The 14,091-nt window shown below is 34.2% G+C and overlaps 1 protein-coding gene across 6 annotated transcripts in view; it reads right to left on the reverse strand.

Moving 5' to 3' along the window:
- Positions 1-14,091, reverse strand: part of Phf14 (PHD finger protein 14) — a 202,261-nt gene that overhangs the window by 144,095 nt on the left and 44,075 nt on the right. For all 6 annotated transcript variants that reach the window (XR_005091034.1, XM_028894650.1, XM_028894653.1 and 3 more), the window contains 6 exons: positions 10,385-10,531; positions 8,437-8,707; positions 8,032-8,138; positions 6,893-6,988; positions 5,044-5,147; positions 2,985-3,116 (listed from right to left, as the gene is read on the reverse strand). Coding sequence is in view for 5 of the 6 variants with exons in the window: in XM_028894650.1 (XP_028750483.1) it covers positions 2,985-3,116; positions 5,044-5,147; positions 6,893-6,988; positions 8,032-8,138; positions 8,437-8,707; positions 10,385-10,531 (857 nt within the window). In the remaining variant the exon portion in view is untranslated. The remainder of the gene's footprint in view (positions 1-2,984; positions 3,117-5,043; positions 5,148-6,892; positions 6,989-8,031; positions 8,139-8,436; positions 8,708-10,384; positions 10,532-14,091) is intronic.

Below are 14,091 nucleotides of genomic sequence, written 5' to 3' on the forward strand. Positions count from 1 at the left end.
AGGCCATACAGTTCATAATTAATATAAGTCTCGGTGTGTTCATCTGGGTCTGAGTGGCTGCGGGACCACAAGGCCGCAATAGCCAGGCAGGACCAGGAAAACTTTCAGCAACAATCGATCTTTGGTCGGAACCTACAAACCACCACTTTAATGAACCAGCATAATCCCTAACTACACTTTAAATGTTTGTCCTTATAGCCATAGGTGAGTGTAGTCCTCACACCTCATTAAGAAAACATCTCTTGGTAACAGTTAGAAACTATTACAGAAAAACCACCATCAATCCAAATGCAGAGTTGTGACATCAAGTCCCAGTGAATACATCTAGACAACACAACTATACCTAAGGCTCAGGAAACATTGAAGAAGAGGGGTAGAAAGATTATAAAAGGCAGGGATCAGGGAGTCTGTGTGAAACTGTGTCTCCTAGAATACATCCATAAAGTTTCATCAATATGATTGCTTAAACATGAACTGAATAAGGACAACAATAGACATGCCAAAGTGAATGGGAACAGGAGAGGGGAAAGACACACCATTCATAGTAATGAGCCTTCAACCCTACACAAAGAACTACTGGCAAGGAAGGAATTCTAAGAGTGGGAGAAATAGTCTTCCCAGACAACAGCACACACACAAATTGGTTATCTAACAGCAAATGGTCAGCTCATGAAACATATAATACACACACACACACACACACACACACACACACACGTAACATTATACAGACAGAGCAGGTTATAAATAAGAATATATGTATAAACATTTATGCATGGAACAACAATTAACGACAAAAGAGGCTGTGAATTTGAAAGAGAGCAAGGGTAGTGTTTGGAAGTAGAAAAGAGGAGACAATGAAATTATAATTTCAAAACTAAAAGAAAAATATTTTTAAAAAGTATTAAATAAAATGGAGTTTCAACACTAAATTACAAAGATCACATGAGGAGTTATGCAAAAGAACAACATTCACTTTCATGTTGAAATATCAAGAGAATCTTTTAAACTTGCTACACATTCTGTCTAGAACCACTATCAAGTCATCTTTAAAAAAAATAATCTTCAAGCCAGGCATGGTGGCGCAGGTTCTTAATCCCAGCACTCAGGAGGCAGAGATAGGTCTGAGTTCGAGACCAGCCTGATCTATATAGTGAATTCCCAGGATAGCCAGGTCTACACAGACTGTGTCAAAAAAGAACAACAACAAAAAAAAACTTCAAATGACAAAACGTTATGTTGGGTAAGATAATGGATAAAATGTCTCCCTGGGACCGGATGATGGGGAGGGTCATATATCCCCAAAAGAATAGAGTCAGCAATTAATCAAAGTTGTGACCAGTTATTTGAAAAATGCAGAAGACTGGAATGCACAGTAAAGTAAAATATACAATTTACAAAGGCAAATACCACATGTTTTCCTTACATGCATGTATCTACACTTTGTATGTTTGTGTGCATGTTGTTTGTGTATAGGTGAAGGCCACAGGAAGATACCTGTATCTTCCTCCATCACTTTCCACTTTATTTTGTTGTTGTTGCAGTTTAAAAATTTTTTCATACAGTATATTCTGCTAATGCTCTGCCCTCTACCAGCTCCTCCCAGATCCACTTTATTTTTTGAGACAGGCTCTTACTCAATCTGGAACTCATAGACCCAGCTAGACTGGATGAACAGAGAGCTTCCAGGATTCTCATGTTTTTGCCTCCAAGGGCAAGGATTGCACCCACCCGAAGCCACAAAGCACTCCTTATTCTGGTCCTGGGGATCCAGACATGGGTCCTCAAGCAGGCACAACAAGCACTGTAACCCACTGAGCCATCTCTTAGGCCCCTGAATCCATACCCTTTGAATGGATTGCAACTCCAGGATTCAGGCCCCTTTCTTTTCTAAGACTAGAACAATTATTTTTGCATAAAAAGAATATTCATTTCCTAGTTTTTCCTTGCCTGCATTCCCCTTCCTGAAATACTATGACAATTAGTCTACTAAAATCTGAGCACCTGCTTATTCTTTGAACTAAACCTAGGATAAAATTCATTATATGCACCTGGGATGGTTACTGTTAACAGTCATCTTGACAGAACTGAGAATCACCTGGGAGATTCTAAGGCTACACCTTTGAGGGATTATCTGGATTATGTTAATTTACATAGAAAACCCCATCTTATTGCATGACAAGATAAAGATCCTTCTGCCTTGACACCCCAGCCATGATGGCCTAAACCCTGAACTGTGAGAATATTACCTTGAACTGTAAGAATATTACTATATTGAGAATATTACCTTTCTCAATCTTAAATTGTTTTTTTTTTTTTCAGGGTGTTTTATCACAGAAACAAGAAAAGAAACTTTAATAAAATATCTGTAGTGATTCAACATGACTAAGTCAGTGAAAAGATAATTAAGAAATGTTTTTCAGGGCTGAGGATGTAGTTAAGTTGATAGAATATTTGCTAAGAACGAAGCCCTAGGTCCAATTCCTTATACCACATAAACAGAGCATGTTGGCATAGGCCTATAGCCCCAGCACTGAGGAGAAGCAGGAGGCTGTGAAATTGATGGTCATCCCTAGCTATCTAATGACTCCAACATAAAACTGGAAAATGAGACTTCATCTTAAAACAAAACAGAAGTTTTCAAAGTTTCTGGATTTTCAAAGAATGGCTGATGAAACTTAAAATTTATTTAACTTCAAAATAAAAGTAAAGAATTTGAGAAATACCAAATCATAAAATGAAAGAAAATTATAAACTCAGCAGGAAAAGCACTGGTGCCTTATGTAAGAAAGAATATATTGCTAAGATTAAAAGTTCATTTCTACAAATACTATATTTTATTCATGTAATAGTTAGAAAGACTTACAAATACTCAATTCAAAGGTATGAAAAAGTGCTTTACTATGAATTAGTTATGTAATATAGTTGTACTGCTGAAGATAAAAGCAAACTAATTCCAACCATATCCAGCCTGTTTCACTCACCAGTAACTGTTTTTGGTCTTTCTCGGCATCCTTGTAAGGGGCGGGTCAAGGCACCCAAGATGGTAATGCAGTTTACAGGTGTCACACAGTAAAAGGAGATGCTGGTCATGGTTCTTCTTACAAATTCCACAACTTCAATAAAAGCAGCAAATGAGAATTACACTGATGTACATAGGGAAACGGTTTAATTATAGCAGCTCTGAGTTCAATAGCTTTCAACTTGATAACTCTGTCTTCTGTTATGGCATTTCTGGTCCCTAGAGTCTGAGTCTTGCTATAAGGACCAGGCTGGCCCTGATCTCATGATCCTCCTTGCCTTAGCATATAGAGAATAGGTATGTACAGGACCCTGCAATAACTTATGTTTTTCATAGCATTGTTTTAACAATAACAGTAACTGTTCTAAATAAAGAATGTTAAAAGGAGTTTAGAACTAATATAAGCTTTAAGTTTTCTAAAGCTATACCCATTAAAGAATGAAAATATTTAAGATATGTATTCTCAACACAGCCTTTTAGTTATTACTTGAAATTCATTTAGCATTAGTTCAATTTTTCTTTAGAAACATAAATTATGAAAGAAACATAAATTATGAAAAAGAGTATTCTAATTTTTAAAACTACCCTAAAGGTCAAAAGAAATTATTCCACAAACACCTTTGTTTTTTATTATTAACTGTAAACCTTTCAAATAGCCTTACACATACAAATAAGCTACACAAAAGTCAGATTTTAAATTAAAAAGAACATACTAATTGATATAGTACAAGCTTTAGGAATTTTTAAAACAGCTAACATTTCTTGTGGGAAAAGGCAATTTTACTTCTAAGGAAATGAGCACCATGGCTTGCACATTTAGCATATATTTATAGTGGGAATTACAAAATGAGGGAAAAGCTGTCTGAGAACCTAAGAGAAACAGGAATGCACAGCAAACTGAAGAACAATAATGTCAGGTATTTTTAATATTCCTGGAAACACATATGTAAAGCAGCAATAATAGCAAAAATGAGCAGCATTAACAAAACCAACAACAAAAAACTCACCAGATCTTAAAAGAAAATCATTTTAAACATATTCTGAAGCAAAAAATAATTGTAGTCATAAAACTCCAAAGTCTAGTGCTATGCCTAATATTTTCAAAAGAACCAACACATTTGGGAAAAAAGTGTGGTAATACACTCAAGTTCACACTATAAACTAAGACAATAATGTGCTTTCCCATATTTCACATATATACACATGTATACATACATATATGTGCATGTTACTTCTATATGTATTTATATACTATAAATACAGCAATTTCTAAATTCTTGCTTATTGTGATTAATATATTACATGAAAAAAGTGATCTCTTATTTAAATACAGAAAAAATGAAGCCCTTATTTAGATATAGAAAATGGAATTGTCATGTAAACTAGTACAGTGATCAATACTGTTAAAATATTGAGCACAGGAAGTAAAGGAGAAAACTATGTCTGGAAATGAAATTATTACAACTGAGCAAGGGGAGAAAAAAGTACAGACAGACTAAAATATAAAATTCATCACCTTTATTCACTACCATTCATCACTACCTAAATCAAAAGCAAAATTTTACAACTCATTCAAGTAAAATATAAATGTTCACTTATTAAGTTCATTAAAAATTATATAATTACTGATTATAAGTAAACTTAAGAGATTAAATGGAACATAACAGGCACAGCTTTTAAAGTACTTTTGTACCTTCTTCAGTCTAACACTCTCCCAACGGAGCTATTTTGTCTGGGTATTTTGTAATTTCTTATTTCCATGGAATTCTTTGTTTCCATGGAGCATATGAAAATTTATTCTCAGTTCCTTAGAAGATACATCATTTATCTTTCTGAAGAACAAATAATACCTCTTGTATCATCCAATCTACAAAGCATTTTTGATCAAATGCACCTGAAACACACTTAGCTGAAATTCTGAAATGGACCATAATTGCTCTCAGATATGTAAAGTACCTTCTGACTAGTACATATTAGTTGAAAGATAAACAATATTACTCTTTTATGATTTCATTACTTGCCTATAAAGTACTGTAGGAAGAGCAGATGTCTTTTGTGTGCCTCCTTCTTTTTTACTGGGTTTTCTCTCCTTAGGTGCTCGTAAAATTGCCGGTACATTCAACTTCTATTGATATGAATAAATGTAGTAGATGCTGTTTTAAAGATGAAGTACAAAGCAACATTTTCCCCTATTGCCACTAAATCTAACTAAATAAGCTAGGATTCAGAGAGGCAAATCTGCTTTACCAGCGATATTAGCAAAGAGAAAGAAAACAATTTTTTAATCTCACTTACTTCTATTAAAAAGCTACAATTACACACTCATCAGTTCTCAGAATTACACTCCACATTATGAGAAATATGCTACTTTAGCTTGAAAACCCTAAAAGATGAGGACAGTAGAGAAGGCTTAAAAATCTAACACAGTATACTTGGGCAAAAACATCAATCTGTTTCTTTGTAACTTCCCAGCTATATTGGTGTTTCATAGGTTAATTAGAAAAATTATCTTATTGGACCAAACCCTGTAAAAAAGCGGAAGAGATTCTCTTTGGCTCTCCACTAATCTATAGTATGCTGGCTTCTGAGACAGCAACCATCTATCAAAGTCATTTCTCAGTGGCCCAGTGAGCCCACATCTGTTCAGCCAACTGGAAAAGCATCACAAAATGATAAACATGAATTTCATGTCTGTGCATGCCACCTTCACACAACGCAATTTGCAATCTTCTGTAAAGTTATTTAATAAATGTAAATGTCTTTTATAGTAGATAATATTTTAAACTGTAGAGGAGGTTTTTATGGAACAAATATAAACCAAGTGAAAACAAATGCAAATTGGCAAGTAGCCTTTTAAACTCCCCAAATACCACAATCTTCCAAAAATCTATTAACTACCTATCAACAGGAACAAGAGTTAATATGCCTAAAGGTAACTCTTCCTCTTTGCCTTTTAAAATGAATTCTTCTTTGTGGTACCAATGACATGCACTCTGTTCACAAAACAAGTTTCTTCAAAGCCAACAGGGTACTATACAAATCAACATGCATTACTTTATATTTATATAGATTATATCAGGAAGTTGATTTTTACAGATGTCTGAAATTTATACAATTAAAAATCCTACAAATTAATTTACAAAACAACCAGAAAGAGTGGGTCTCTATCACCTATACTTATAAGTGAAATTATGTGAAAAAAAAATCTTATCATTTATTATGCAGAGTATTAAAGGACATCTAAAAACCTCCATTTTAGAACATTTTTCTTTTTAATATGAAGCACATTATCAAGCTACAGTTGCTCAAGGACACAGGGCCTTTCCTTTGCTTGTCCTATAACTACTATTAATAGTTACCAATATATATAAAAAACATACTTTAACATCTAAGTTTCAAAAACTGTACCTCTTGTGCAGATGAAAATAAAATTAACATGAAAATAAATGGCTCTGTTTGAATTTTTTAATTTTAAATACAAATAAACTGCAAAAATGAGCATAAGAATGGAAAGAAAAAAACTGTGACAAAGAATCTAAAACCACTGAATAAAGAATATACTAGAGAAAACTCACACTTCACATCTTAGCTCATCAGAAATGACAAGTCCATCAATTTGAGCAAACGAAAAAAAAAAAAAAAAACAACAAGATAGCTGATGAATGAACCAAATTAAAGCACAGGTTCTCAGCAGGCAGTGGCTGCCAATGGTCTGGAAGTATTTCAGACAGAAATCATTACCCCAGGGGATTAGGCTCCGATCGAATAGAATTATTGAATAGTTAACAAAGTGGCTATTATGTAAGAAATATGTACTTTGAAAAATCACAGAGAACAAGAATTGAAGAAAGTAACTGAAAAGAAACTAACCTGCCCTGTAATTCGGCCAAGTAAGGCCCATATTCCTTGCCCTTCACTTCGAAGTTTCCCATTCAGATTTTGTAGTTCTTCTAAAGATTCACAGAGCTACAAAAAGATTAAGTCAAATTAGTAAGTTTTTTATGTATAAATATAAGTAAATAAAAATTTCCACATTTATTTTCCATATATTGTAATATATTCAAGTCAGATAACTACTGAAAGACAAAGATATATTATTATTACTTAGCATGGAGAACATGCTCAAGAGAAGGTAAACACTTTCTTTTATTCTAGTGTTTTTAGTAATGATGATAGTTACATATCTATATATTTCATTAGTTTGGCACATAATTTAACACATATTTTGCTATGTTTTTATCAAAGTACAAATTTCCATTACTTTTCTCATGGGAAAACACATGAGAATCACAAAGGTTCATTTGGCTAAGATCATAATAACTACCAAAAATCTCCAGATCGTCTGGCTTTATTCCCCATAGTCTTTGGGGATTACCAGACATTATTTCCTACTAATTTCAATTCTTTAAATGTTTTCTGAACAATAATTAGATACCAGTTTAAATATTCATGCTACTTTGAACCTAACAATTCAGTAATATCTTGCTTTATATGATATTAGACAGGAAGATTTAAAATAAAATTTTATATTGGGAAATATTTATATCAAAAATACCATCTAATTTAAGAAAGATTACTAGTTTAAGGCTGAGTTTTCTAATTTTTAACAAACTTTTAAAAAAAGTCTATAATGGTGTGTACAGTTACAAATAAGGAATGAGGTTAGTTGTATTAGTTTCAAACACCAGCACCAATAATTATGTGGCCATGTGCAAATTATGTTACCTCTTCAAACCTCAGTTCCAACCCTTAAAAACAGGATCAATAACAACTCACGCTAGAGACAAGGAGAGAATTGAATGACTTACTATGTGTCGAGAGATCAGAACAGTGCCTAGCATAAGAAAGTGCTCAGGAAGAGAATGATGGTAATGAAAATGATGAAGGCGGGTGGAAAAGAGCCTAAGAGCTACAGAATTTCAAACTGAACCACAGAAACGCAATAAAAATCACAAAAAAAAAACTATAAATGAGATCTACTAAATACTGTGTATTTATAGCCAACGTACCTTATTATATTCTACATGAAGCTTTTCTTGCTCATTCTCTAATTTATCCTTTATATTCTTTTGTTCAGCCATATTTTCCTGAATTTGAATCATGCGCATATTTCTCTCTATTTAAATTAAATATCCAATTTTACTTCAGTAGAAAGTAAAGGCTAATATAAAACATACACAAAGAATCAAACTAGCCATAGAGATGGTCATTTGGATAAATCTACATTGATCAAACAATTCTAAGTATATTTAAAAACAAAACAAAATGTGAGCTAGAAGTTACAAAAGGCTACAACTTAGGAAACTACATATATAACATAGGAATGACTTTCTAAAACATTAATAATACATCAAATCCTGTCATTAGTAAATTATTCTCAGGAAGATTGTGCATGTATTAGTGTCTGTACTGACCAAAATAGTAATTCACAAAATCAGCAGTGAGAGCTGGCTGCTTATGTTTCCTCCTTCCATCCACACTAGAACTAGTATCTGAATTGTCCACTGGAAAGATATCTGTACTGATCCCCATTAGTTCTGCTTTGCGCATCAGTTTACGAATGGCTGAAGCACTACTTGTCAGTGGCCTGGGTAACTTTTCCCTGGGTACCCAGGCTTGTGGTCTGGTAGATCGAGCCAGCTCTGCCTTGGCACGATATTGCTGTAGTCGGGCATTGATCCTTGCCTATAAAGAAATGCAGAAAGTTTGAAAGGAAAAATGGAATATATTGCTCATAACTTTTACATTTGCTTAGAGATGGTAACAATACTAAAATCTTATAATTAAAGCAAATCAGATTTATCAGTGGTCTTGGAGATGTACCACATAATTCTGGAGTTGTAATAAATGGGTCCATACCTCATAGCAGCTGCCCTCAGATGGGGTCCTAGAGCTAAAGAAATGGACACATGCCCCCATGTCTAACCCAGAAGCAATCTCTAATTAATAACCACTTGCAAATGAAAACTTAGTTTCCTCCAAGGGAGTCTCACTGGGGAAGCAAACTACTCGTAAGGATAGGCTGTATGACCAGCAGTAAATTGCCAAGAGAAAATGAACTCAAAGGCATTGTTAGAGGTCCTTGTCTTACAGTATGTCAGACCTTTTCCTTTTTTTTAAAGTTCTTTACTATTTTTAATTTCAATTTTATTTATATATAATTTTTTCATCTTTTACCCTACAGGTCCTTACATATAACCATGGCTTCCAATTTAGTTTTTGTGAGATTCCTGTGTGTGGTAACAAATGGTCAGTTTCTTATGCCTTCTTTTGGGTTCTTTTCCTTCTGTTCATTTGTTGTCTTATTCCAGTGTAAGTTTTTGTTTTATCTTATTATATTTTATTATTATCCTTTAGAAGCCTGTCTTCTTTTTCTTTCTTTTCTTTTCTTTCTTTTTTTTTTTTTTTTTTTTTTTTTTTTTTTTTTGGTTTTGGTTTTTCAACACTGGGTTTCTCTGTGTAGTTTTGCGCCTTTCCTGGAACTCACTTTGTAGACCAGGCTGGCCTCGAACTCACAGAGATCTGCCTATCTCTGCCTCTCGAGTACTGGGATTAAAGGCGTGTGCCACCACCGCTCGACCGCCTGTTTTCTTTTTAAAAAATTGTTTTCTTTTATTGAAAATAGATTATTTTCCTATACAACATAACCTGATTACTTTCCCCTCCCTCCACTCCTCTCAGTTCCTTCCCACCTCCTTCCCCTCTAGATAAACATACTTTTTGCCTCTTATTAGAAAAGAACAGACTTCCAAGAGATAACAACTGAACATGACAAAATAAAATGTAGTAAGATAAAGCAAAAACTTTCATATCAAAGTTGGACACAACGGGAGGAAAAGAGCCCCAAGAGCAGGCAAAATAGTCAGAGACCCCATTCATTGTCATAGCCAGGAATAAGTTATAATAGTGGTGCAGAGGACCTGGTGTAGACACATGGAGGCCCTGTGCTTGCTGTTTCAGTCTCTGTGAGCTCAGATGCACCATGCTTAGTTGATTCAGAAGGCCTTGTTCTCCTGGTGGCCTCCATTCCCTCTGACTCTTACAATCTTTTTGCCTCCTCTTTTGCAGAATTCCCTGAGCTCTGAGAGGATTTGATGGAGATCTCTAATTTAGACCCTCTGCATAATGTCTCTAACTAAAATTTTCAACATGGAAATAATACTTTACAAATGACTACACCATAGACATGATGAAGAATAATATCTTCAGAAACAAACTCTACCCATGTTTAATCACAAACTACTGCTTAAGTAAAAATTAAACTATGTTTTATATGCTAGATCTCAATGTCACTCACACGTTAATAGAAAATACACATGAAATCTGAAACGAAAACAGCAAGTTTTAGTGTGATTCCCATACCTGTGCTTCAGGAGATAGTTGTTTTTCTCTCTCTTGCAAAGACATTTTACAATAGGATTGTAGAGCCAAGTAGTTTTTTCTTTTCCACTTTCTATCTAACCTATCTGCATGTTGTTTACAATAAGCAAAAAATGGATCTGCTATATCCTAAAAAAAAAAAAAAGTTGAAAGTTTTTATTCCATAGGTCATTTTAAAAACACACCATCACCACATAATATTTCTTTTTTTGACAAATCTCCTAGTGATGGTTACATCAATAGAATATTGAGGAAATAATTTTCATACATCATAGTAAAAAATTACTGCAAAAATTTTTTTTTCTCTAAGGGCTTTGTTGGGGTTGGAAATATAGCTCATCCATACAACACTTGCCTAACATGACCAAGACCTGGTTTTGATCCCAGCACTGCAAAATAATAAAGGGCCATATGTATTGCAAAATACTGATTTAAAAAAAAAAAAACATGTTATTTGGGTATGTTTGTGTATTTCTTTAAAAAAATTGTTGTATAATAAATAAAATTTCAATAATCTTAGGGAGGAATCATGAACAAATATTAGAGTTACATAGCCATAAATGTAATGAAAGCAACAGTGAATGTGTGTGTGTGTGTGTGTGTGTGTGTGTAAAAGACAAGCAAATACAAGTAAGTTAAAAGTTTCCTAACTCACTGCCAATGTATACATATGTTTTATCCTGTACATAACAGACGAGGAAGACCAGACCCTGTCAATAACAAGATTCAGGTATTCCCCTTTTATCCACTTATAACTAATATCTCACATGGGAACATGGTGTTAGCCAAAGGGTACATTTTAATGCACTGGTCAGGGTAGTCCAAGAAACTCCCAAAACATAGGTTATTTCAACTGGCCCCGGTTGTCTCCTAGGGGTTGAAGATAAGTCTCTATTGCTGGAGATACAGTATCATGTACTTCAGACACAGAACCCAGACAGTCCAAGTTGGTTCTGACCTGAGAGCCTCGCTCCTGAGGACTAGCTTTCATGATACAAGATGGCACCATGCAAGTTTCCAAAGGAGAGAAGCAACCAATAGTACTACCCAGCTATGAGGCCAATAAACTAAAGAAATGACAGCATAGTATGCTATCCCAAAGGGTTCAATGATGGCATGCATGCCTCAGTGCTAGCCAACACCTCTCTAATTAAACTTAAGATCTAGTCAACAAGAAGAAAACCATGCCTGGTACTAGAAGCCTAGGCAACTACCAAGGCCAGTGAAGTCATGGATCTGGGAGGAGAACCTAAAAACACCAGTTTACTAAACCAGTATAATCCTAGTTACATTATAAATATTTATCCTTATATCTATAGGCAAGTAGAGATCTCACCTGTCATCAAAGATACATCTCCTTGCAACAGACAATAGGCCATTACAGAAAACTACAACTGATAAAAATACAGAGAACAAGTGACCATGAAGCACCCAACCCCAACTGATACGTGTACAACCCAACCCAATATATAAGGTTCAGGGATCAGAGTTAAGAGGGAGTGGAAACATAGCAAGAACCAGAGGAACAGGAAAATTTGCCATAAGATTTCATCTCCTAGAAATGATATTCATGAAGTCTCACCAATATAGTTGCCTAAATAAGACCTGAACAAAGATGACACCAACAGTTATACTAAAGTGGATAGGGGTGAACCTCATGGGGCTCCAACACTAGACAAAAAACAATTAAGGCAATTAAATGCTGAGAGCAGGAGAAATAGTTACCCATGGGCAAGTACTCCAAATTGGTTATTCAATACAAAGTACTGAGCCCTGAAATCATATACATACAAGTAACCTTATCCTGACTAAGCAGAGCAAGTTGTATTTATATATTTAGTAACACACACACACACACACACACACACACACACACACACACATCAATTAAAGAAATAATAGCTGTGAATTTGAGAGAAAACAAGTGGGAGAAAGTGGGAAGGGTCAATGGAAGGAAACAACTTTAAGAACAGTAGGGTAGAAAGTAACCTTAATCCTAGTCAAGACACAAATCATTTCTTTAAATATAACAAAAAATTAAAGTAATTTGCATATGGTAGCTATTAAGAAACAGTTGGCAATTCATTCTATACGTCTGTCCCTATAAAGATAAGGTATCTATATAGTTTTTTTATCTAAGTTATACTAAAAGGGACTCTTAGTAAGATAGGGATTTATAATCCAAAGAGAAATGACACTTTTAGGCAGGTACACTTGAGACAGAATAGAAAGAGAAATAATAAGTTTGAAATTCTGATCCGTATTTAAGGTTTTTAAAAGCATATAAAGAAATTCTGTATTATGGTACTCATAGATACTAAAGTATATGGCACTGTGTAAGATTAAAAATTTGAAGATGTAGGCACTGATTTGGACACTAATACAAAACTTAACAAAATTATTTCAAAGTAACAATATAATCTCTATTTTAAAAAAACAGAATTGACATGGGTTTATCCTATACACACTTAACCTGAAGAGGTTATTTAATTATCCCAAACCAGACTGAATGTGTTCTGTGCCTGTGCACATGTGTGTGTTTGTGTGTAGAAGCTGCATCTGCCTTTTTATTGTCATTGTTAATAAGAGTTTTTTAGGTCCTAAAGATCAACAATTTGGTGAGACTAGATGGCTAGCAAGCTCCAGGAAGCTGCCTGTCTCCTTTTACTCAGTATTAGGATTACAGGCATGTGCCACCACACCCAGCTTCCTTCAGAAGTACTGGAGATTTGAACTTAAGTTCTCATGCATTCATGGCAAACACTAAAAACTGAGCCATCTCCCTAGTACTAAGAAAATCTTAATTAATGCTTACCTACTAATTTTAAAAGTTAAGTGAAATGCAACGACTCTGTATCCTGAGGTATAAAAAAATGGAATGAGGGGGAAAAAGATATATATCAAGTCAGATATATATATATATATATATATATATATATATATATATATATTCCTTAAGTTTCTATGTAGCATTATATTACCATTTTGGAGCTGATTTTAAAAATATGACACTGTTATAAGTCACAATAAAATATTTTTTTCAATCAAGAGCATTGTTTACTTATACAGCAAGTTAAAGTCATACTAATGTTTAGAACTTAAACAGATGATCCATTTTAACATAATTGTTAATTATCAAAATAATAAATGAGTAATGTGATTTCTTAAACTCAATACCCTAAAAAGTGAGGACCAGGTATATAACGTCTGAGAAGTGAAAAGGTCTAGCCTGAAGCATTCAAAGAAAAACTGGAAAAGATGACATTCCAACTTTTTCCTTTCTTTATTCTCAATACCAACCTATTTCTTCATTTTTGTCTCCTAATGCCTACTACAAACACTTGTCATTTGGCATAAGCGCATGGGTATGACATAATGAAATGAAGTCAACTGCCAATTTCTTAGGCTAGATGTGTCAAACTGTGTTAGCTGCTGATCTTGGGTTCTTTGTACTATTCCTATTGAAAGAAACTGAAAGTATCAGATTTTACTTTGCCAGCTTTCTCGATGGTAACAGTGCCTCCATTCTGGTATATAAGATGACCAAAAGCTATTCACACTGAACTGTGGGAGAGAAACTTTCATTCCTAGTAAGAGAATCTTTTTGTTTATTTGCTTGCTTGTTTTAAATGCTACCATGTGAGAATAAACTGCTTAAAGCTAGTTCAGTCATGTTAAGAACATGAAAC

This window comes from Peromyscus leucopus, chromosome 3 (assembly GCF_004664715.2).
Source record: "Peromyscus leucopus breed LL Stock chromosome 3, UCI_PerLeu_2.1, whole genome shotgun sequence".
In the NCBI taxonomy this organism is placed as follows: Eukaryota; Metazoa; Chordata; class Mammalia; order Rodentia; family Cricetidae; genus Peromyscus; species Peromyscus leucopus.